The sequence below is a fragment of the Sciurus carolinensis genome, chromosome 13 (genome assembly GCF_902686445.1).
Source record: "Sciurus carolinensis chromosome 13, mSciCar1.2, whole genome shotgun sequence".
Classification (NCBI taxonomy): domain Eukaryota; kingdom Metazoa; phylum Chordata; class Mammalia; order Rodentia; family Sciuridae; genus Sciurus; species Sciurus carolinensis.
The window spans coordinates 62,824,784-62,850,888 of NC_062225.1; the positions used below are offsets into that span (position 1 = coordinate 62,824,784).

Genomic DNA, 26,105 nt, shown 5'->3' on the forward strand with positions numbered 1-26,105 from the left:
AGCTTCATGGAGGAATAAGTCAATTTGATAGTTTGGATCCATCATCCTAGTCAACATTGTAACTCACCTGTTGACTCAGTCATGAGAGGCCTAAAATGGTGGAGAGGCAGTGTTAACTTCCATTTCAATGGAATCATCATGTGTCCCCTGATAGGAGGATTCTTTCCTGTGGAAATAAGACCTGTAAGCTAACAGAGCACAAATCTTGCAAACAGGAAGCAAATATTTTTCTAATAATCACTCAAACTTGGTATGTGGTGCCAATAGCCTTGGTTCATGGACCTGCAAATTCTAGCTATAAGAGAAACAGTATATCATATATGGGATGCCAATTCAGAACATATGTAGCCTTCTGGAGAACCTAACCTCAGCCCTGCAAGCTACTGTCAACCAGCATTGTAACTGTGTCTTCAGATGGCTGTTTCAATATTCTTTAAAGCTAGGTGGAGAACATTTTTTTTTTTTTTTTTTTTTTTTTGTGGTGTTGGGGATTGAACCCAAGGCCTCGTGCATGTGAGGCAAGCACTCTACCAACTGAGCTACATCCATGACCTGGGGAACATTTTAAGACCAGTGAATTCTGTAAACATGAGCCTACTGCTGCATTTCTGTGAAATAAGTTTGTGGGGGGTCAAGAGTAATGCTGTGTGGAATACCATGATGGGTGTAAGACATTCTACAAGTCCACAGATGGTTGTTTTGGCAGAAGAAATGGAAATAGCATTAAGCATGTGGAATAGGAAATATTGTTGTGGCCATCTTTTAAAAAATACAATCTGTCAGAGATACTGAAAAATTATTTAGTAATATTCAGCAGCTCTTTTTTGTTCAAAACTCAGATCAAAGGAAAGAGAAGGATGGATGTGTATGCAAAATAAATTAAAGCAGGATCTTGATACAACCAGGTTCGTAGCAGAATTGCTCACAATTGGTACAAGGTGGAAGTAACCCAAATATCCATCAACAGATAAATGGTTATACAAAATGTGATATATACACAATGGGCTATGATTTAGCCTTAAAAAAGATTAAAATTCTGACACATGCTACAATGAATGAGTTGAGAGGACATGAATGCTAAGTGAAATAAGCCAGTCACAAAAGGACAAATACAGTCATGTGTGTACCACATAACATCATTTTGGTCAATGACAGACCATGTATGACAGTGGTCCCATAAGATCATAATACCTATTAAAGTTGCAATCTTAGTTTGTATAAAATACACTCTGAGATGTTTATATAATGACAAAGTTGCCTAATGACACATTTTTCAGGGTTGTTAGGTGACAAATGTCTACTGTATGCTTCTATTTATAAACAGTAGCGAATAATCAAATTCATAAAAACAAAGAATGATGGTTACCAGGGCCTGGGGGGCTGGGAAATGGGGAGGGAGTTGTTCAATAGATACAGAGTTTCAGTTTTGCAAGATGAAAAGAGTTGGTTGTACAATGTGTACTTACCACTGAACTGTACACTTAAAAATTGTTAAGATATAAGTTTTATGTAATGTGTATTTCATTTAAAAATGTTTAAGAAAGAAATAAAAGCAAGATTTCCAGATATACTAAAGAATGCCATAGCAAATATTGCATATTGACATGCTCTAGAATGAAGCACAGATGGAAGCTGAAAATCCTACATTTTTCAGATTCTCTTGTGGCCAAGAACTCAAGACATGATTTGGATCCCACCAAACAGATGCACTCATGTGAGACTTTGACTTGGAACTGAGTCCTGTGCGGAGGGAGATGCTGTGAAAAAGCAGCTGTTGTCTTGAGGCAGACTGTAGCAGAAGTGTCATGGTCTGAAGCCAGCTGCCATAGCAGCAGTTTCTTCATTTGGAAGGTGAGGCCAGGTGCAAAGGCACACACCTGCAATCCCAGTTATTTGGGAGACTGAGGCAAGAGGATCACAAGTTGGAGGCCAGAATCAGTGACTTAGAAAGACCCTATTTCAAAATAAAAAATAAAAATAAATTTAAAAGTCTGGGGAGGTAGCTCGGGATAAAGTGTCCTGGGTTGGATCCCCAGTACAAAGAAAAAAAAAAAAAAAAAAAAAAAATTTACAAGTGACTTCTTGATTCAGCAGCTTGCGGCATTGACAGTGGCTTCATTTCCAGTTTGGGTCAAGGTGGAGGGGCTACGGGTCCAGGAGTTGCTCCTGAATCCTCAGCCTTGGTCCCACTTCCTCAGTCTTATGAAAGCCTGGAGGCAGAATCAGTGGATTTGCATATAAAATGATTGTATTCACAGAGAACCAGAGACTGCATGCGTTTAAGGGAAAAAAAATTAGTGGAGTAAATAAAAGAGCTAAATAGGGCAGCCAGATTTAAGCCAGCCATACAAAAGACAATGATTACTTTTTCTTTAACCAATAATCATCAGGTAGAAGAGTTATTTAAAAATCCTATTCCAAAAGACAACAAAAGTTGTCAAGAGCCAGGAATAATCTTAAAGGAAATAGACCAGACCTGCTCAGCACCCAGACTCCATTTTAGTCCTCGTTCCCTCTGTTCCAGCTTCACAATAAGTTCACCTAACTAAATCAATAAACAATTGCAAGGGATATCATAACAAAATATTTCATGAGAACTACTGCCACTGAAATCTGAATAACAGAAACCTATTTTTGCCTCATCAGCTGAGCAAATTAAAATTCAGTTCTTCCTTAGCTCTTACTGTTTTCCAAACCAAAGTTTATATATTTTTGTTTTAATTTCTATTTTAGAGTTAAGAAAACAAAAACTACACACCCCGCAAATCAAGGCAGACGTTTTCATTTTTAGACAAAGAAAGTTAAGAAGAAAACAATTCTGAGGCAATAATGTTTCTGCCTCAGGGAGAAAAAACTTGAATGTGATCCTTATGGAACTGGGTCCCTGGCATTCTCTTCAAAATCATGCATGCATAAGTGATTTTCAAAGATTCAGGGAAATGAGCTGTTGCACAAGGGATGATAGGATACGTTATGTTGTTTTATGTATTTGTTTTCTTTTTCTTTCTTTTTTAAGAGTTGCTGATAGTTCATTGGTAAAAAAAAAAAAAAAAAAAAAAAAAAAAAAAAAAAAAAAAAAAAAAACTAAGAGAGTGCCTCTGTACAAGAAGCAGTCAAGAATAAATCTGATGAAATATGGATGTCTAAGTCATCCATAAGTATTTATCATAAATTCTGTTTAAGAAACACAACCAGACCTGGCACTGTGGTGCACGTCTGAGGAGGCTGAAGCAGGAGGAACACAAATTTGAGGCCAGCCTGGGTAACTCAGCAAGACTCTATCTCAAAATAAGAGATAAAAAGGACTGGGGATGTGGCTCAATGGTAAAGCGTCCCTGGATGAAATCCCCAGAACCAAACCAAACCAAACAAACAAAAAAACAAAAACCCAAAACCTACATTGAGATTGCATCTGATTCCCAGTCAGAATGGCTATCATTAAGAATACAAAAATCAATAAATGCTGGTGAGGATGGGGGTATACACCCGTGGTGGGAATGTAAATTAGTGTAGCCAACTGGAAGTCAGCAATGAAGTTTCTTAAAAAACTAAAAATAGAACAACCATGTGACCCATGTAACCCAGCTGTGCCACTCTTTGGGCATATACCTGAAGGAATTAAAGTCAGCATACTATAGAAATACCTGCTTATCCATATTTATTGCAGCAAAATTTCCAGTACCAAGTTATGGAATCAGCCTACGTGTCCAACACTGGATGAATGGATAAAGAAAATGTGATAATATACAATGGAATATTATTCACCCATAAAGAACAAAATCATATCATTTTTAGGAAACTGGAGCTGAAGATCATCATGTTAAACAAAATAAGCTGGATTCAGAAAGACAAGTGTTGCATATTTTCTCTCATATATGGGGCATAGCAGGGGAAAAAGAAAACATAAAAGTAAAAGGAGACTCTCAGAGAAAAGTAAGGGGATCTGGGGGTAGGGAAAGAGAAGGAAGGGGAGGGAGGGAGATGTGGGAAGGTGGAAATGATCAAAATATGTTAAATGCATGTAAGAATGTGCTACAATGAAACCCATCATTCTGTATAATGAATTCTGTATAATTAACAAGCACGAAAAAGGAAAGAATAAAACATAGCCCAAGGCAGAATAAACTGTAAGTTCTTTACTTACCTAGTCATACCAGATTTTGCACATATTTTGAGAAAGAAAATCAGTTTCCTTTCAGATTTTTCTTTTCCTTCGGTACTGGGCAGTCTAACATTGAACCCTTTTTATTTTTTGGTACTGAGGAATAAATACAGGGATGCTTTATCACTGAGCTCCATCCCCAGCCCTTTTCACACTTTTTGAGACAGGGTCTCACTAAGTTGCCCAGGCAGGCCTTGGATTTGGAATCCTCCTGTCTCAGCCTCCTGAGTAGCTGGGATTATAGACATGTGCTGCCACTCCTGTTGCAAAAGCTTATTGAGAAAACACATTTGTGAGAGGAAAGATGAAAGAAGGAAGCAAAAAAGGGCAAGGGATCATGATACAGATCTGCCAAAGACAGTCCAATCTAGAGCTCCAGAGCCAAGAATGTGCATTTGAGGATTAAAAAGAATAAAATACTTAGAAGTATATTTAACAAAGGAAATGCAGAACTAAAACAAAAAATGCAAAATTTACACTGTGAAAACAACAAAACATTATTGAAAGAAATTTAAAAAGACCTATATAAATGGAAAGGCAGTCTATGTTCATAGAACAATAGATTTAATATTGCTGAGAAGGCAATATTCACCAAATGATCAATGCATCAATACAGATTTGATGCAGTGCCTATCAAAATCACAGCTGCTTTTTTTGAAGAAGTTGACAAGCTGTTTTTAAAATTCACATGAAATTGCAAGGGACTCAGTCAACAACACCCCTCCCCCAACTTTTTAAAAAATTATTTCAGTACTGGGGTTGAACCCAGGGATTTGCACATGCTAGGGAAGCAGTCCACCACTAAGCCACATCCCACCCCTCCCTTTATAAAAACATTTGAGACAAGGTCTCATCCTGTTGTCCAGGCGGGCCTTACATTTGTATTCTTCCTGCTTCAGCCTGCAGAGTAACTGGGATTAGAGGCGTGTGCCACTGCACCCAGTTCCAAAATATTCTGGAAAAAGAACAAAGTTTAGAGGATTCACATTTTTTTTTTTTTAATTTCAAAATGTACTAAAAGCTATAGTAATCAAGACAGTGTGGTGCTGGTATAAGGAAAGACATACTGATCAATGGAGTACAGTTGAGAGTCTAGAAATAAACCTTGATATTTATAGTCAACTAATTTTTAATTATGATGCTGAGGCAATTCAATTGGAAGAGTCTTTTCAATAAATGGTGCTGGTAAACTATATATCTATGTGCAAAAGTATAAAGTTGGACCCTTTCCTGCACCACCCATCTAACTTCAGGCTTCCTTAAGAGCTGAAATTACAAATTCTTAGAAGAAAATATAGGAGGGGGGCTGTAACTCTTCATGACCTTGGGTTAAGCAACACCTTCTTAGATGTGATACCAAAGTACAAGAAAAAATAGACAAATCAGACTTCGTCAAAATTAAAAACTTTTTTTCTTCAAAGGACACTATCAAGCAAGCAAGCAAACAAACAAAACCCTTCAGAATGGAAGAAAATATTTGCAAATCATGTCTCTGATAAGGGACCTGTATTCAGAATATGTAGAAATATATACAGTTCAATAACAGAAAGATAAGCAACCCAATTAAAGAAGGGACAAAAGAATCTTAATAGACATTTCTCCAAAGAAGATATACAAATTTTACCACTTAGGGTATATGTCCAATAAAAGTATTAGTATTCTGATGCTCCATAACATGTAACAACACACATTTAGTGTCTCAGTTTCTATAAGAAATTTAGAAATGGGCCAGGTGTGGTAGCATTTGCCTATAATCCCAGCAGTTAAGGAGAGTGAGACAGGAGGATCCCAAGTTAAAAGTCAGCCTCAGCAACTTAGTGAGGCTCGAAGCAACTTAGCAAGACCCTGTTTCAAAATAAAAAATAAAAAGGGTTGGGGATATGGTTCAGTGGTTAAGCAGCCTTGGGTTCAGTAAATAAATAAATAAATAATTTAGAAATGGATTAGCTGGTGTTTCTGGTTCAGGATCTTACCAGGGATAGGGAGGTTTCAGTCATCTGAAGGCTGGACTGGGGCTGGAGGATCTATATTTAAGTTGGTTCATTTACATGGTTGAAGACAGCAGGTCTCAATTCCTTCTCACATGGACTTCTCCATAAGGTTGCTGAGTGTCCTCAAAACATGGCAGTGAACTTCCCTAAGAATGCAGGATCCGAAAAAAAAAAAAAAAGGACTAAAGTCACATCTTCTTTGAAAACAGCTTCAGTCACCACAAACGTAATTTCTGCAAAATAGGATTTTTTTATTGAATAGAATTTTGTACTCATTCTGGGAGTGGGGTATATACCACGCATGGATACCAGAAGGCAAGGCTCACTGGACCATCTTGGATGCTGGATTCCACAATACATAGCATACAATTTAATTCTACTTATCTACTTATTTTTGAACTTTACTGCACAGTTTCCTGTGTTTTACTTTATGTTCATATAGGTGTGGTTCATTAATTTTTGCTGCTCTATAGTATCCCAAAATAAACTTATTCATTTTATAGCTTGTGCTATTACAAACAATACAGTGAGAAACTTTCTGGTCCAAATGTGAAAGAATTTCTCTGAGATATATATGTTATGTGAATATATCCTATGCTAGGTTATATAGGACATGTCCATGTTTATCTTTTAAGAGATGGTAAATAATTACAAAAAATGTTTGCACTTGTTTATTTTGCTATTAACGGTGGATAAGAATTTCAGTTGGATAAGAATTTCACCCTTTCCAAAGCTTAGTATTGTTCAACTTTAAAAATTTTGTCAATTAAATGGGCTCACAATCAGATTTCATTGGGGTCTTTTTGTTTGTTTTCTTTTGTTTTGTGAATCCAGGTGTTCCTTATGTTGCCTAGGTAGGCCTTGAACTCCTGGTCTGGAGTAGTCCTCTGCCTTAGTCTCCTGAGTAGCTAGGGTTTCATGGGTGTGCCATCAAGTCTGGCTTCATTGAGTTTCCCTGATTATTTTTTTAGCTTGCATTTTCCTGATTTTTAAAATTGATTCTTTTTTTTAGTTATGCATTACAGTAGAATCCATTCCGATATAATTATACAAGCATGGAATGTATCTTATTCTAATTAGGACCCCATTTTTTTTTTTTATTTTTTGGGTGCTGGGGATCAAACCCAGGGCCTTGTGCTTACAAGGCAAGCACTCTACCGACTGAGCTATCTCCCCAGCCCTAGGACCCCATTCTTGTGGATGTACATGATGGTGGGATTCACTGTAGTATATTCATATATGTTTATAGTAAAATTATGTCAGATTCATTCCACTGTCTTTTCTTTTCCTATCCCCCTTCCCTCCATTTTCCTTTGTCTAATCCACTGAATTCCATCCCCAGTCCCCCCCCCCCAACACACACATTGTGGGTTAGTTTCCACATGTCTGCAAAAACAGTAGATCTTTGACTTTTTGGGACTGGCTTATTTCACTTTGCATGATTCTCTGATTATTGAGATGAATTCCTAATCATCATTTTCTCCAAGTAAACTACCTATTGTGGATACTAATTCTGTTTTGGTTTTATGAGTTGCAATGTCTTGTTTTTAATTTGTCTTACCCTTTCACTTTCTACTTTGGGCTCATAAAGATATTCTTTATTATCTTCTCATAGTTTTATAATTTTACTTTTTACATTTAAAGCCTTTAATCCAATGGGATTGTTTTGTGTAGGGTGTGAGTTAGGGATGTTATCTCATCTTCTACATGTATTTATCATCTCTATTTCATATGTTGAACAGTATATCCTTTCCCAAGTCATTGGCAATGCCTCTTGTGTCATAAATCAGGTTTCTAGCTGAACTTGGTGGCACTTGCTGATTGAGACCCTCAGTAACTTAGTAAGACCCTGTCTCAAAAAAAAAAAAAAAAAAAAAAAAAAAAAGAAAGAAAGAAAAGAAAAAAGAAAGGTTGGAGATGTAAGTTATTGGTAACACATATCCTTGGGTTCAATCTCCGGTACTTGAAAAAAAAAAAAATCAGGTTTCTATATATTTGGCCCACTAATGATCCATTGATTTATTTATCTGTTCCTGTGTTGATGCCACATTGTTTTGTGATGCTGGGGACTGAATTCAGGACGTTGTACATAGTGGGCAAGCACCTAGCACTGAGCTACATCTCCAGCCCACTACATTGTTTTAATTTCTCTATGCAATCAATATTCATATCTGTTATCTCCAATTCTTCAACCATGTTGTTTTAAAGGGTTAACTTCATGCTCTTCCAAGTACATTGTAGATTTAGTTTACCACATTTCATAACAAAACATCTAGGGAATAAAAGTTGCATTTTGAGGATCTATTACAACTTCAATCAGAGAGGCTTTTGCAAAAAACTGGACTCTGTAGGGATCCTGAAAAAGATGTGCAAAGAAGAGTTCCATATATCTTAAAAGATCCTTTGATCATCTCTCCTAATTGTACCTATCCTGCTTTGTACTATCTTTGTAAGGGACAGAGGAGTAAGGAAGAGTGAGAGAAAGAGACTCAAGTATTAGCTAAAGGTGAATAAAAGGTTGGCATTCAGCGGTTTTTATCAGCCACTATTTTATCACATGAATATTCTGGGGACATACTCTTCTATTTGGACAAGTGGAATTGAAGGTAGAGATTGGGAAGGAAGGAAAAGAATGAAGGGTGGATATTGTTCTAGAGAGAGAATACATCAACTTGGCTAGTGGTTGAAAAGTGTTCTTATGCTTGTTAAGCCCTGAAGTTCTAACGAAGGAATCCTGCATGAGAGCTTGGAAGAAGTTCAGAGAGAAGGTGACACTGGAGCCGAGACCCCGCAGCATGGGTGCCAGTTCCACTGTGAGCAAGAACCTGGGTTGGGGCTCTGTTGCCGGAATTGGACAAAAAGGTTATAGGCCTTCCAGGCATACAGAACAGCACGTGACGGGTTCATTCAAGTGATGGGTGGGTAAGAGGCACGGGTAAGTTTTTTGAGTGGGAGATTCCGCTGGAAAGAGCAGCGGCTCGATTGTGCAAGGCCATGAGTATCAGGTTAAGGACTTTGGATTTTAACCTGGGACGCCAGTGGAAGCTCTTGAACAAAAGTTTGCTTCAGGTAGATAATTCTGACCGCGGGGAGGCAGGGGAGTCAGGCGTCAGAGTCCTGGGCCAGCGTCGCCGAGAAAAGCGCGAGGGCTGCACTTTCCACCTGCAGGGGGCACACCTAGGGGCTGAACGTCCTTCCCGCTCCCTTCCCTCGCCGCCCCAGTTGCGACGCACTCGGAACTCGGCTACCCCGCCTGGACGCGCCCCACCTCGGGCTTCGGCTAGTGCGTCTGGACGCGCCCCCGTGCGTCACGTCCGCTAGAGCGCGAGGCTCCTTAGCACTGAGGAGGGGCGTCAAAATTGAAGTCTCTGCGCCTGCGCCACGGGACATCTGTCGGCTGTTGTTAAACTTGTGAGCGGACCCGGGGACTTTTGCATCTAAACCCACAAGCTCCTTGAGTTTGGCGTGGCAGTCTTTTCTCGCTGCGTGCCAATAGGACTATTGTTTTGTTTCAAGAGATCCAGGCAAGCAGTTGAGAGGGACTCGGGCGCTCCGTGACCTTAGCTGTGCCAAGCTGACACTCTCCCTAGATTACTAGGGCGAGAAGCTTGGAGTCTTCCCTGTAACTCTCCTCCAGCTGCTTGCTCTCTTTGCTTCCCACACTTCCGTAGTAGTGAAAACCTGTTTCGGCCGCTAAGCTTGATGTTTCTAAGACTTGATTCCCTAGGCAATTAAAACAGATTCCCTAACTGAAGGGACCCTTGAAGATCAACAGTTTCAACCACTTAACGCTCCCTAACATCCTGGAGTGAGTGAAAGTAGTCTTTACTTTCATACCCTCGAAGATCATGTGTTGTCTGGGGATAAGTTTGATGGTATAGTCCTCCTGAAAGTTTTCTCCATACAACTTTCATTCTTTCAAAAATAAACCATCAGTTGTGTAGACACTGTAGGTCTTGGAGATACCATGACGAACCAGATACTGTTCTTTTGGAGTTTGTTTTAGTGGGAGGAAGGCCAAAGACAAAAATAGGCTTGTACTAGCAGGGAAATATGCGAGGCTTATGGTAGAAACATACAGATGGGAACTGCTTGGACTGATCAGAGAATGCACTTGGAGGTCGTGATGTTTATAACTAGCGAAGTGACTAGCTAGGAACTCCAGACTGAGAAAAGAGCAAAGTCTTTGAGACAGGAAAGAGATTAGTGTTTTCTAGGAATAGCAGACCAGTGTAACTGGAGCGTGGTGAGCCAAGGTTGAGAATGGTGAGAAACGTTGAGAATGTAAATAGGAGCCAGATGCACGGCTTTGTGAGCTATGGTAAGAAATTTGAAATGCATTTTAAGAGGAAAGTGAAGCCAAGGAATAGTTACTCGCATAGGGTTGATCTTGGGTCAGTCATTTAGAACTACACAAACTATATCACAGTCCGTTAAACATTTGAAGATGATTGACATGTTCTTTGAACCCCTTTTTCATTGCCAACTCCTCCAAGCTATGATTCTTCTACTGTCTTAGCCCAGAGGTTTATGGATGGATTTCAAAATACTTAGAAAACTTTGAAAGTGTGGGGAATTTTAAAATGTAAATTATGTGTGCACATTTTAAGATGAAAGAATCTGACTTTATACAGATTCTCACAGTAAAGAATAATAACTATGGCTTAATCATTTCTCATCTATGCGATCCTTGTTACTCTTCTCCAGAATTGCAGGACACAGTGTCAACTTTAACTTGGACTAGTTCTCATCTGTGAAGTGCCAACAATAGTTATTATGAAGATTAAATAAGACGATATTCGGAAGGTGTTTAATGATAAACTGTGAGGTATTAAGGTGCTCTACTGTGCCACATAGTGCCACTATTATTAACAAACATCTGCATCCCTGGGATGGAGGGACAGTTTATACATGCTCTTTCTTTAGCATTTCACAAACATTAAGTGCCTATTCTGGATAGAGTCTTTGGTGGAAAGATCTGCCTCCCAGAAGTTTATCATCTAGTGGAAAGAGCCAAAAGGATAAATAAATAAATAAATATCCTGAGGGGGGCGTAAGTAAAATGACCTGGGATCTGGAACTGCAAAAGAAGTCTCAACTATCATTGAAAGTAAGTGCTTATTGGAGTTCACATTTGAAGTGGGTTTGAACAGATCGAATCTAAACACAAAATCAATACTACACGTACGACATTTTATTCTTGAGGATATGGAAATACTACAATCACTTATAGTACCCAATAAATTTTGAGCAGATTTCGTGAGAGGGAGCCTATCTTTTGTGCAGTGTTTACTATACATTGCATGTTCTGGGGAGTCCTTATCTTCATGTTCGGGAACAAAGTACACACACGCACACACAGCCCTCCCCGAAACGAAAGGCCCAGCGTCTTCAAAAGTGGGGTGGGGTTCCAGTTGGAGGCGGCCCGAGCATACAGTGGGGGACGTTTTGCCTTAGCTCGCACAACCCCACCCCCGCGGGCCCCGCTCTGCAGGGCTTCGCCTTCAAGGATCCTTTCGCCCCTCCCCTGCAGCCCCAGGAGCACCACCACTGCCCAGCCGGGCGCCCTCCCTTTCTCGCGCGTCCCTCCTCCTCCACCAGGAGCCGGAAAACCCGGAGCGAACCGGCCCAGCCCGGCGGCGCATGCTCAGTGGTGAGCAGGTTCAGTTCTCTAGTAGGAAGCCCCAGCGCTACACCGGCGTCGGCGGCGGCCGCGGCGGCAGCTCGGGGCAGCCAGATTCCCCGACGACGACCTCGGGCCCTTCCCTCCCCCGCTAGACCCCGGCCTCTGCCCCGCTCGCCGGGAGGGTCTGGCGTTCGGGAGTCTGCAGGGCAGAGCGGGCGCCGCGGTCGGAGCGCCCCTCCACACGCCCTCCCCCAGCCGCCCGCTCCTCGGCGGGCCAGGCCGGGCCCCGGAGCGCGGCGCCGGCAGGCGGGCGGCGGCCGCGGCGGAGGGCAGCCCCGGGCGGCGCCGGCGGGCCGGGGAGGGGCGGGGGGCCTGGCCCCGGGGCGGTGGTGCGGGATGCCGCCGCCGCCGCCGGCGGGCTGCGTCCTCTCTCCGCGGCTGGTGCTGGTGTCGGGTGGGTGGCCGGGTGCGGGCCTCGCCCCCCAGCCGCCTCGCCAGGGCTAGCCCGGCCGCGCGGCGCCGGGAGGGGGCCGGGCCGTCCGGAGGAGCCCCGGCCCTATTCCGCGCTGCGAGCTCGCCCTCTCGCGGCTCCCCGGCCCGGCCGCCGCCGCTGCCGCCCCTCTCCCCGCCCAGAGGCACCCCGGGGGCACCATGCAGGCGCAGCAGCTGCCCTACGAGTTTTTCAGCGAGGAGAACGCGCCCAAGTGGCGGGGGCTGCTGGTGCCTGCGCTGAAAAAGGTGAGGAGCGCGCGGAACCCCGCTTCGCGGCTGCAGCCCCCAGCGCGGGCGCCGGGCTGGGCGAGGGCTGGGGAGGCGGGGCGCAACAGGGCAGTCTTTCTTCCCTGTCTCATCGCCTCTCCTGAAAGGACCGCGCACATTGAGGTTCCCCCATACTAGGCTGACTCTCGGTGTTGACATTCACCCGATGAGTGGGAAGGCCGCAGGAAGCCAGGGAGTTTGTCCGAATAAACCAACCACCGATGCCCCCTTGATTCAGACAACAGTTGGAGGAGCCTCAGTTTTCAGTGGAGGTCAAGGCAGGACACTTTTCCGTCTTCTGAGTCTTAGGGCAAGAGCTGCTGTCAGCCTCCGGTTTTAGGTGTCCAGTACTCGTTTTACTGGCTCGAGAATGCTCTGGCCATAATGCTTGCTCTAAGTAATTGCGAGCTTGCCTGCCAAGGAGAATGAGGCCTGCTTTGCTTTGCTTTTCTTTGCTCATCTCATCCTCAGTAATAGCTCTCCATTATCCTAACACCCCCTCTCCCCCATTAACAGGGGCCGGTGCCTTACCACTATTGTCAGATTTTGCTTGGGGGTGGGTGGTTTGAGAATCTTGGTACGGTCATTTGGTTTGTTAAGAATTTTTAACCCATGTATGTTACTTTCAGCTTGCCACTTTGTTAACTAAAGTTACACTGCAAGTGTTGCTACATTGTAAAAACTTCTAAAGCAACATTGTGACTTAGTAAATACAGTATTAAATCATCTGAAACCGGTGTGTTTGAATGAATTTAAAAACAGATTATTGTTTCCTTTTCTTCATTTACCTTTTCATTAGACATTGTTTTAATATTGTTTCTTGTTTTCTTGTTGCTCAAAGAATGGTCATGCTCTCTAGTTAAAAGTATAATTTTGCTCCTGAGAATTGAGATAATGGTGTACCTTTGCTGAACATTTATACTTTGCCATGAATATCTTAAAAGGTATGATATTTTTCCAAGGCTAGCAACTTTTACTTTGCTTTTGGCCTGCTCTCCCCCTCTCCCTCTTGGTGTATTACAATGGAAACTATGGTTTGTTAGTAGAATTTGCTCTATTTCAGATTTAGGTTATTGACTTTCCCTCTCAAGTGTTTCACTAATTGCAAACATCTCTGTGATAATTTCTAAGAAAATCAAAGAGATGTCATATGCCTTCCATTTTTGATTCATAAGGAATTTCATCAAGTTTCATTCTATTTATTTTGCTTTACCTGAAAACTTGACTTATTAGCTTGTAATAGAAGGGGAGAAGTATGTCTCAGTGACACTAGAAGCTGGTATCCTGACAGGGCAAGGGGACAATGAAAATTGTTTTCAAGATGTGTTTAAAATAAAACAAAACTTCATAAGGCATTACCAGTTTGGGGCCATTTTGTTGGAAGCGAGCAGCTCCTTTCCTGAGGGAATCACCAAGATATCAGAGAGGATCTTTGTAGTAGAGAAAGAGCACTGTAGGGGTTAAGCAGACCTGCTCTAATTGCCACATGGGTGACCCTTGTTAAATCTATCCACAGACACATTTTATTTGACTGGCACAGTGTTGTTTTATTTTTAAATGTAATTATTTGCCAAAACTTAAAAATGAGAAATATTACATAAAACCTCAATTTTCAGTTTTTTTGAAGAATAGGAAAATCTCTCCACTTAAAGTCCTCTTCAAGCAAGGCAGTAAACTGCTGGAGTTGAGTAAATGTTTTCCCTCTTTAGACAGGGCATGCATGTCCAGTTTTCCACATTCCTACTGGTGGTGTTTGCTGTTTGCTTATTTACATAACCCAAGTTTTGACTTTAAACAGAATACCCTTGAAGAATTAATGGGAGGAGTGGAAATGTACACAATCTACCTGATACGTAAGGTTCTTTCAGTAATTTAAATATCCACCAAACAATAATTCTGAGACACCAAAGACAAAGTTAAAAATATATTTCTTGGCCAGATATGGTCTTGGTAGCTCAAAACCTGTATTTTCACCTACCTGCTGGACATTTCATGTGAATAAGTCCATATCTTGAACTCTTCCTTCTGACTTACTAGACTACTGTGCCCCACTTGTGTTCTCTCACCTCAAGTCTCTGGGTTGGCTATTCGGTTCACCTGGGATGCCCTAATTTGCTGGACTTGACTTTTGTCATCCTTTGGGACTCAACCCTATAGTGTTCCTAAGTCTCCAGGGCTGAATTGGATATTACTCCTTTGTTTTCCTTTAGTCCCCTATCCTAACTCTTAGCAGTGAATTTTAGGTGTTTACTGTGTTCCTCTTCCCCCAACTAGATCGGATGCTTTTGGAGAACAGGGATGATATCTTACCCTCATTTTATTCCCCTTACATACACTGCCTGACATCTGTTAGGCATTCAATTTTAATAAACGAGTAAGGGAATACCCACTAAAACTATCACCTTCTTCTCCTCCATCTGCCAGTTTTTAAATTTCTTTTTGATTAATAGCTTTAGTATTTTATTTGGTTCAATACTCTGACTTTTCTCTGTGCATTACTGACCACACTCAGACTAAGGTTGTATGTTTTTTCCCCTTTGATATTGTTCTATTCCTTCCTCTAACTACTCTAATTGAACCTTCTTTCCTAATGTGATAGCCTCTTAATTTAGTTCATTGCCTCCCCACTTGCCCTTTGTTTTCCAAAATTCAGAAATTGTAGGATAGTTCTGAATATGTCACACTATTGTTCAGAACCCTTAATGTCTTTTGAGTTTAATGTAGGATAAAGTGCAGTTTTTAGCATGGAAATGATGGTGATTTGGCTTCATTCTGATCTTCTGACTGGATTCCCTTCCATAATCTTTCCTGGTTCTTAAGGTTTAGCCAGATAGTACTGCCTGAATATGTTCAGAATGTTCCACTATATCTCTTTCCATCTATCAGCTTAAGTCCTACCTTATCCCACAAATATATCATGCCTACCTCAGACCATGTATTGCTTTTGGCACTAAGGATACAGAGGTAAACAACATAATCGGAAAGACTAAGTTAGAACATGATGGAAAGTGGTAAGAGGTGAGTCTGGAGAGAGAACTGGTTGTACACTTTTTTGTTAAGTTGGAGTTAGGAGAGAAGCCATAGGAGGATTGTTGTTTGTTTCAGGGTGGGACTTATTTCCTTTTTGTACTGGGAATTGAACCTAGCGATGCTTTCCACTGAGCTCCGTCCCCAGCCCTTTTTATGTTTATTTTTTTATTTAGAGACGGTCATTCTAAATTGCCCAGGCTGTCCTCAAACGTGTGATCCACCTGCCTCTGCCTTCAGAGTTGCTGGCATTGCAGGTAGGACTGGTGGCACACCTGGCTACTGAGAAGTTAATAGGAAAGTAAAACCAGAATTGAATCTTAGAAAATTCACTTTTGCCACAAAATAGAAAATGGCCTGGAGAAGAATGAGACCTGAATCAAGGAGAAAAGTTAGAAAGTTAGTTTGATAGTGAAACTAAGAGATGATATACATTTGAATTAAGATTACGTTTGAACTAGGATGGAAATGTGATGGATTCTGTTTGAGAGATGTTTTTAAAAGGCAGTATTGATAGGATCTAATGATGGGGGAAGTTAAGGAAGCAGGAAGAGTTTTTGGTTTGCGTGCCTTTAATCAGGATAGAGAATTGTAGAGGACTTTGGGCTGGAGAGGGTGGCTTAATAAGATGATTTTTGGACATGTTGATTTAAAAGTCCCTTTGGGTTATCCAGCTGTACTTTTCCAACTGGTAATTGGCTGTTGATATCTGATGAAGCAGATTTGAAACTTCTAGGTGTGTAAGTAAAGCTGTAAGTATAGTCAGATTCAGTGGTGCACGCCTGTAATCCCAGTGACTTGGAAGCTGAGGCAAGGGGTTGGCAAGATGAACGTCATCTTGGGCAACTTAGGAAGACCCTGTCTCAAAATATATAGGGCTGAGGATATAACTCAGTGGAAGAGGACTCCTGGGTTCAGTCCTCAATATTGGGGGCAAGGGGGATAAGACTATAGATAAAATCTGTGTTTACAGGAAGATTTATGCATGAATGTTTCATGGCAGTTATGTTTGGCCAGAAACTAGAAATAACTCGTGTCCATCAACAAGAATGAATAAACAAATTATGATATAGCCATAAAATGGAATAAGAAGGAATGAAGTATGACTGGGGGTAGCTCAGTGGTAGAGCACTTGCCCAACATGTTCAAGGTCCTGGGTTCAATTCCCAGCATTATAAATGAAAACAAAAGAAAAAACTACCAATACACATGACAACATGACTGGATCTTTTTTTTTTTTTTAATATTTTCTTTATTTATTTTTACAGACTGCATTTTGATTCATTGTACACAAATGGGGTACAACTTTTCATTTCTATGGTTGTACACAATGTAGATTCACACCATTCATGTAATTATACATGTACATAGGGTAATGATGTCTGTCTCATTCCACCATCTTTCATATCCCCATCCACTCCCCCCTCTCTTTTCCCTCTATGTAATCCAAAGTTCCTCCATTCTTCTCTTACACACACCCCCAACTCCATTATGTATCATCCACTTATCAGAGAAAACATTTGGCCTTTGGTTTTTTGGGATTGACTTATTTCACTTAGCATGATATTCTCCAGTTCCATCCATTTACCTGCAAATACTATAATTTTATTCTTTCTGACTGCATAATATTCCATTGTGTACATATACCACAGTTTCTTTATCCATTCATCTGTTGAAGGGCATCTAGGTTGGTTCCACAATCTAGCTATTGTGAATTGAGCTTGTATAAACATTGATGTGACTGCATTACTGCAGTATGCTGATTTTAGGTCCTTTGGGTATAAACTGAGGAGTGGGATAACTGGGTCAAAAGGTGGGTCCATTCCAAGTTTTCTAAGGAATCTCCATACTGCATTCTAGAGTGGCTGCACCAATTTTGCAACTCCACTAGCAATGTACAAGTGTGCCTTTTCCCCACATCCACGCCAATACCTATTATTGCTTGTGTTCTTGATAATAGCCATTCTAATTGGAGTGAGATGAAATCTTAGGGTGGTTTTAACTTGCATTTCTCTAATTACTAGAGACATTGAACACTTTTTCATATATTTGTTAATCACCTGTATGTCTTCTATAAAGTATCTACCCAGTTCCTTAGCCCATTTATTGATTGGGTTCTTTGTATTTTTGGTGTAAAGATTTTTAAGTTCTTTATAAGTTTTGGAGATGGCTGAATCTTAAATTTAGCTGAAAGAAGCCAAACCAAATGCATATATACTGTATAATTCTATTTACATGAAATTATAGAATATGCAAACTAATGTAGATTATTAGTTGTTTTAAAGAGAGAATTTTATGTTCACTCATCTGGAGTGTGTTGATGGTTTCAGGGAATATATACATATGCTAGACTCCCCCCCCTCCCACCCCCCAGCACCCCCACGCCCCTGCTTTTTTTTTTTTTTTTTTTTTTTGTGCTGAGGATTTAACTCAGAGATGCTTTACCACTAAGCTACATCCATTCCTAGCCCTTTTTCATTTTTTATTTTGAGCCAGGTTCTCACTAAGTTTTAGAGCCTTGCTACATTGCTGAGACTGGCCTTGAACTTGGCAATCCTCCTGCATCAACCTTCTGAGCTGCTATGCTAGAGTTTTTCATATTGACCAGTTTTAGATATGTACAGTTTATTATATGTCAGTTGTAGCTCAGTGAAGATGTTTATTAAAAAGTAGGTGGAACCATCCACTGAAAAAATAGAGTAACACTGAAATAAGGTTGTCATCAAATTGGGGGAGGGGAGTGGAAAATAGTATGTAGGGAGAGGACTGAGGGGAAGGAGAGTCAGGTGAAAGGAATGAGACCTAGAGTCTGAGAAGCTGAGAGAGGAGGGAGCTTCAGGACAAGAGTTTACCACGTTAGGCTACAGAAAAATACTACAGAAAAATAAAGTGCCTAGAAAGTGTTAAGACTTGATAGCTAAGGGATCATTGGTCATTTGTATCAGACCAGTTTTATTTGAGAGTAGATGAACATGTGTGAAAAAAAAAATGCAGATGACCTCCCCCTATCTCCTGATTTTAAGTGAAGAGAAATGAGATACTGCTTAGGCAAGAAGGAGATCAAATTCAAGGTTGGAAAGACTTTTTTGCTTCTTACTGGAAGGTGACGAACTTGTTAAGTGTCTATGGGGAAGGAGTTGAACAAGGAGAGAGTACAGCAACACAAGCAAAAGAATTTGCCCTGGACTGTTTGTCAGGTACTATCTTAAACACTTCACATGTGCTTCCATTTGATTCTCATAGATACTATTATTGCTTCCATTGCACAGTGAAGAAGACAGATTTGGAAAAGCTGATTTGCCCAAGTAATTTGGTTACAGATTCTCCTTTCCTTTCCTTTCCTCTTTCTTTCTTTCTTTCTTTCTTTCTTTCTTTCTTTCTTTCTTTCTTTCTTTCTTTCAATGAAAAAACCCTTGTATTTCAAGACAAACAATTTGTGTTTTATAAATTTCCAATTTTCATTCAAATAAGTCCAGGAATATAATGTAACTCTAAAATGTTGTTATGCTTTTTATACAATTCACAATTTTTTTTTTCTAAAATGAATTAGGAAAAGCAATATGCAGTAATAAAGATCATTTGCAAAATAATTTTTGCCTTTTTATTAGTGCACATTAATTATACAGAATAATGGGTTTCATTATAGCATATTCCTATATGCATTTAGCATACTTCCATCATTTCATCCCCCTTTCCTCCTAATTCTCCCCCACTTCCTCTTCTGTAATGGTCTTCATTTACTTTCATGTTTCCCTCCCCCCCTTTTAACCCTCTAGATTCCATGTATGAGAAAAAAACATGCAATACTTGTTTTTCTGAGTCTGGCTTATTTTGCTTAACTGGATGATCTCCAGTTTCATTTTTCTGCGAATGTTCTTTAAGGATGAATAATACTCTTGTGTATATATGCCCCATGTTCTTTAGCCATTCATCCATTGGTGGTCCAAAGGCTGATTCTATAACTTGATTTTGTGAATTTTGCTTCAATAAATGTGGGTATTTCTATATTATGCTGTCTTTCTTTCTTCCATCTAACCCAGGGGCACTTTACCACTGAGCTACATCCCCAGCCCTTTTTTTACTTTTTATTTTGAGACAGGGTCTCACTCCAGTGCTGAGGGTCTCACTAAGTTGTTGAGGCTAGCCTTGAATTTGTGATCCTTCTGTCTCAGCCTTCTGAATCACTGGGATTATAGGCATGTGCCACTGTGCCTGGCTTCTACTGACTATAATTTCTTCAGGTATATGTTCAGGAGTGGTATAACTGGATCACATGGTTGTTTTTAGTTTTTTGAGGAACTTCCATAGTGGCTGTACATTCCCACCAACCCCCATCCTCACCAGCATTTATTGAATTTTGTATTCTTTTTTTTTTTTTTTTTTAAATCGGAACCTCCCTTTCCAGTCTGTACCTTACTGCAGAGTATTTTTTTTAAATATATTTTTTAAAGTTGTAGATAAACACAATACCTTTATTTATTTTTTTGTGGTGTTGAGTATTGAACCCAGTGCCTCCACATGTTAGGCAAGTGCTCGGCAAGTGTTCTACCACCAACCTACAACTCTAGCCCCTGATTTTTGTTTTCTTAATGATAGCCATTCCGATTGGGAATCAGATGGACTCTCAGTGGTTTTTTGTTTGTTTGTTTTATTTTGGGTATCAGGGTTTGAAACCTGGGGCACTTAACCACTGAACCACATCCCCAGCTCTTTTTTGTATTTTAGAGACAGGGTCTTGCTGAGTTGCTTAAGTCCTTGCTAAGTTGCTGAGGTTGGTTTTGAATTCACAATCCTCCTGCCTCAGCCTCCTGAGCTGCTGAATACAGGAGTGTGCCACTGACCCTGACCTCAGTGTACTTTTTAAAATTTTGTTTATCTGTTTTTAATTGGTGCTGAGGACCCAACCCAGTGCCTCATGTGTGCCAGGCAAGCGCTCTACCACTGAGCCACAACCTTAGCCTCCTCAGTGTACTTTTGATTTGCATTTGTCAGATGACTGAAGATGTTGAACATTTTTTCATGTAATTAATGGCCATTTGTAACTTCTTTTGAGAAGTTGTCTGTTTGGTTCATTTATTGATTTGCCCATTTATTAATCAGGTTATTTTGGGGGTTAAGTTTTTGAGTTCTTTTTATATTCTGGATATTAATCCTCTGTCAGAAGATTTGCTTGCAAGGATTTTATCCCATTCTGTAGGTTGTCTTTTCACTGTTAATTGTTTCCTTGGCTATGCAAAAGCTTTTTAATTTGATGTAATCCCATTTGTCAATTCTTGCTATTATTTCCTGAGCTATTGGAGTCCTATTCAGGAAGTCATTACCTGTACCTTTATCTCAAGTGTTTCTCCCATTTTCTTCCAGCAGTTTCCAAGTTTCAGGTCTTATACTTAGGTCTTTGGTACTTTTTTTTGGTTGGTGCTGGGGTTTGAACCGAAGGCCTGTGCACATGCAGGGCAAGCACTCTACCCACTGAACTATATCCCCAGCCCTTTGGTCCATTTTGAATTAATTTTTGTACAGGGTATGAGAGAGTGATCTAGTATCAATCTTCTACATATGAATATCCAATTTTCCTAGCACCATTTTTTTTCTTTCTTTCTTTCTTTTTTTTTGGGGGGTACTGGGGATTAAGCCCAGGGATGCTTAACACTGAGCCACATGCCCAGCCCTTTTTATGTTTTATTTTGAGACAGGATCTCACTAAGTTACTTAGGGCTGTGCTAAGTTGCTGAAACTGGCCTCAAACTTGTGATCCTCCTGCCTCAGCCTCCCAAGACCCTGGGATTATAGGTGTTCTTTTGTACTTTGATATAAATTTTAGGGTTTTTATAGTTCTGGGAAGAATATCAGTGGTATTTTGATGCACTGCATCTGTAGATCTTTTTCTATAATATGGCCATTTTAACAATATTCTGCTGATTGATGTACATGAGAAGTCTTTCATTTAGTGGCTTCTTTAATTTTCAGTGTTAAGAGTTTGCATTCCAATTTTTTCTTTTCTTTCCTTTTTTTTTTTTTTTTTTTTTTTTTTTTGGTTTGGTACTTGAGATTGAACCCAGATGTGGTTTATTGCTGGGCTACATCCCCAGCTCTTAAAAAAAAATTCATACACACACACACACACACATGTGTACACACATACATATATACATATATATACACACATGTATGTATACATATATATACTTTTTTTTTTTTAAGACAGGGTCTTAGGATTTTGCTAAGTTGCTGAGTCTGGCCTTAAATTTGTAATCCTCTTGCCTCAGCCTTCTGGGCCACTGGGGTTACAGGCATGCACTGCCATGCCCTTGAATCTGCGTTTTAAACACTGTGGTATGCTACCTCTGGCAAGGTGGTGACTTTCTTTCCTCTGAGATGGGAGCAAAGAGGTAAAAATGGGTTTGTATGTTGGGAAGCAGAGAGTTTGTGCTTGGTAGCCTTTGTTTTCATGATAGAGTAAAAGGCAAGATTATTTATGTAGAGTAAGGAAGGGAAATCAGTAAGGAGTTTAAGAAGAATGATGAAATTTTCAATTTACTGCTGTGAACTGTGGAGATGGAGTCAACCAGTGATTTAGAAAGGAATTGCTGAGCAGTGCTCAGTTTGGAGACCATGAATTTGGAGTAGCATTGGTCTGGCAGTTGTGAGATTTTCCTCCAGCAGTTCAGATGAATGGGTAGAGAAGATCATTGGTTTTAGGTAGCTGCAGTAGAGACTAAGTAGGGATATTTCAGGTGATAGGAAGTAAGACTATAAAAAGGGTCATGGGTCTGTATGGTGGTGCAGGCCTGTGATCCCAGTGACTCAGGAGACTGAGGCAGGAGGATTGTAAGTTCAAAGTCAGCCTCAGCCACTTAGCAAGATCCTAAGCAACTTAATAAAAGGGGGGGGGGAGCTAGATATTTGGTTAGGCACCCCTGGGTTCATTCCCTGATAATAAATAAATAAGTAAATAAAATCTAAATGAGTTTGAAGAGGGGTAATGGGAGTAGATAGGGGATTATGCTTAGAGATGGTGACATTCGTTATATTCTAGACTTAAGATTCCCAAAGATAAGGGAGATAAAACAGTTAGGAGCTCTGGAGTTGGTTTATTCAATCATAGGATGATGATGAAGTCTATAAGGATTATGGTATATATCATGGTGGAGGGAAGACTAATACAGAATTGGCAGAGAGGTTCAGAAATAATGGCAATAAGTGTGATACTATAAGTGGCAAGTAGTCCTCATATTCTCTAATGTACTAATATAGCTGTAGATGGAATAAGAAAAGAACTTTGCACTTCATCTTATAATATTTTTGTCTTTGAGAGTGTGTGTGTGTGTGTGTGTGTCTGTCTGTCTGTCTGTCTGTCTGTGTCTGTGTATTGAGGGACCCCATGCATGCTGAGTACTGGCTCTTACCACTGAGATAAACCTCCAAGCCTGTGACATAATTTTTATCCTAACATTCTATTACGAAAAATTTTAGAAACAGAAAATTGGTAGATGTTATAGTAAATGCCTATGTATTTCATCATCTAGATCCTATAATTAACAATTTTGGTATATTAGTTTTATCACATGCCTATCCATTCCCTCCCTCCATCCATATTCCATCTTGTGTTTTAATGTATTTCGTAACGAAGTTGCAGACATTAGTATACTTTACTCCTAAACACTTCAGCATGCATATCATTAAATAGAGTTCACTATTTTGTTTTAAAGTTCTCTTTGTTTTTTAGGAAAAACATATGAGCAGTGGAATACACAAATGTTAACTGTATTATTTAATGAGTTTTGACAAATGTATACAATCTAAGTCTCTAAGATACAGAACATCACCACTACTCCTGAAATTTCCTTCATGTGCCTTCTTAGTCAGTCCCTGCCCCATCTCCCGGAGGAAACCACTGCTCTGATCTTTTATCATCCCACCATTTATTATTATTTTTTAGAATATCACATAAATGAAATAGTAGTATATATTTTTGGTTAGGCTTTTGAGGTTGTGTTTTTAAGAATTCAGTCCCTTTTTTCATAATATGAATATCCTTGTTTGTTTATCTAGTGGATACCTGGAATACATGTTTTTAAGTTTGAGCTATTATGAATAAAGCTACCATAATGTTCTTATACAAGTCCTTTTGTAAACCTGTACTTTCACTTCTCTTGTATAAATACCAAGGAAGTGGCCTATAGGGTGTCTAGTTTATAAGAAATTGCTAGACCTTTTCCCAAAGAAGCTGTACCATTTTTATTCCCATCAACAGTGTATGAGAATTCTAGTTACTCCACATCCTTGGCAATATGTGGTGTTACCAGCCTTTAATTTTGTAAATTTGGTGGGTATGTAGTGGATGTCCCAATATGACTTGGTGTTAACCTGATAATTAATGGCATTGAGCACTTTTTCATGTTCTTGGTGACCACTCACCTTTGATTGGTGTCTGCTCAGATCTTTTGTCAGTTAAAAAAATTGAATTTTATTTTTAACCTTGAATTTTAAGAGTTCTGGGTAACTGTCCTTTGTCAGATACATATTTTATGAATATTTTCCTGTAGTCTGTTGTTCGCCTATTTTCTTTTTCTTTTTTTTTTTTTTTTGGGTGCTGAGGATCGAACCCAGGGCCTTGTGCTTACAAAACAAGCACTCTACTGACTGAGCTATCTCCCCAGCCCCACCTATTTTCTTAATAGTGCTTTTTGACAAGTAGAGTTTTTAATATTGATGGAGTCAAATTTGTCAGGTTTTCTAAGGTTGTTACCCTCTAAGAGGTTTTGCCTGCTACCAAATAATGAAGATATTCTGATGTTGTATTCTAAAACTGTATTATTTTACCCTTTACATAATCTGTAGTCCATTTCTAGTTAATTATTGTGTATGATATAAGGTAGGAATTGAGATTCACTTTTATTTCATGCTGATAATTATCAAAACTATTTGTTGAAGAGACAGACCTTCTTTCCCCAATTGAATTATTTTAGTGTTTTATGAAAATGAAGTTATTTCATGTACATATGTATAGACATATCTATATTTATGTTTACATATCTTTTAGTTTACTTCCAGGATTTCCATTCCATTCCCTTGATCTCTTGTTGATTACTGTTGATTTATATTTAATGTTAAAACAACCTTACATTACTGGGATAATAAAACATGGCAGATAGTAATTTATTGAGTTTTTGCTTATGTGCCTAGGTTCCATTGTTTGCATACTTCTTACTGACCCATCCATTGACTTACTTTTCAAGCTGATAATATCATGGTTTTACAGATGAGGAAATGGATCTTGAGAAGGCAAATTGCTCAAGATCTAACAATAAGGAGTAGAATCAGGATTTGAATCTACATCTGTCTAAATTTCTAGGACAGCTCTATCCACTATACTGTATGCCTTCTTTGAATAGGCAGTATAGTATAACACAATAGTTTTCAAATTCTAAGTCTTAGATATTAAAGAAGGAAGTGCCTCATGAGAGAGCTGAGTGAAGAGGGTTTTGAAACTCTCCTGTAAGTTGAGGTGCTCAGCCCTTTAGTGCATTGGGCATCTGTATAGGATTTCATTTGGAAAGAAGGTGTGTGTGTGTGGGAGAGGTGCGGGTCTGATGTTTTAAAAAAGTAAAGTTGTGTGTGTGTGTGTGTTTTCTTTCTTTATCCCCCACCCCTTTGATGCTGGGGATTGAATCCAGGACTTTTGTATGCTAAGCACATACTTTACCATTGAACTATACCCCCAGACCCACAAAGTAAGAATTTTAAAGTTACTACTTAATGGGAAAATATACACCATAAAGGAATGGGCTGGGGAGTAATAGTCTTGGGGTGTTAGTGGGAAGCCAGGAGATTTGCATACACTTACGTTTGGGCATGATGGAAGTGATATTTTAAATGAAAGTGGGAGTTAACCAGCTAAGGATTAGCAGGAAATGAATTTCAAGGATTTGTGGTAGCTTGGAAGGTCTAGAGAAACTCAGCATTTTAGGAGTTCTGAGTATCTGGAATTAGGAGTGCAGGGCCAGATCTTGTGAACCAAATTAATGCATTTTATCTGAGCATTGGGTAGCCACTGAAGGGTTTAAGCAGGATACTGACAATTAGGTGAATTTTGAAGGATCGCTGTTTCTTCAGTGGGACATGAGTTAAAGGAGAGCAGAACTATAGCTAGGAAGGCCAGTTAGATTTTTGCAGCAATTTGTGGAAGGAATGATGGTGGCCTTGACTAGGGCAGTAGATTGGGGATAGAGAAAAGTGGACACATTTTAGGGAGATTTTAGAGTTAGATTGGTGAATAATGGGCAGGACAGTGAACAAATCAAAGAGGATTCCCAGATTTCTTACTTAGGGGTGTAAGTAATGTTGGTTTTGAAAGAGAAAAACTAGGAAAGGAGCACATTGGGAGGACAATTAAGAAACCATCAGCACTCGGGATGAAAGTGTGAGAGAACTGTGGTAGGGATTTATCGTATGAGACAAACATGGGAAAACTTCTTTGTTGGACTGTCCTTGGTAATTATATGCAGGTACAACCTGAAGGTTCCAATGATGTTTTTCA

The 26,105-nt window shown here is 39.8% G+C and overlaps 1 protein-coding gene and 1 non-coding gene across 3 annotated transcripts in view; one reads left to right on the forward strand and one right to left on the reverse strand.

Annotated features, from left to right (window-relative positions):
* Positions 1 to 476: 476 nt before the first annotated feature.
* Trnav-cac (transfer RNA valine (anticodon CAC)) lies at positions 477 to 548 on the reverse strand. Its single transcript has one exon. It is a non-coding gene; the product is annotated as a tRNA-Val (tRNA).
* Positions 549 to 12,193: 11,645 nt separating this feature from the next.
* The window catches only part of Sos1 (SOS Ras/Rac guanine nucleotide exchange factor 1), a 124,973-nt gene continuing 111,061 nt past the window's right edge, over positions 12,194 to 26,105 (forward strand). For both annotated transcript variants that reach the window (XM_047523075.1, XM_047523076.1), the window contains exon 1: positions 12,194 to 12,517. In XM_047523075.1, coding sequence (XP_047379031.1) covers positions 12,431 to 12,517 — 87 coding nt within the window. In that variant the 5' untranslated portion in view covers positions 12,194 to 12,430. The remainder of the gene's footprint in view (positions 12,518 to 26,105) is intronic.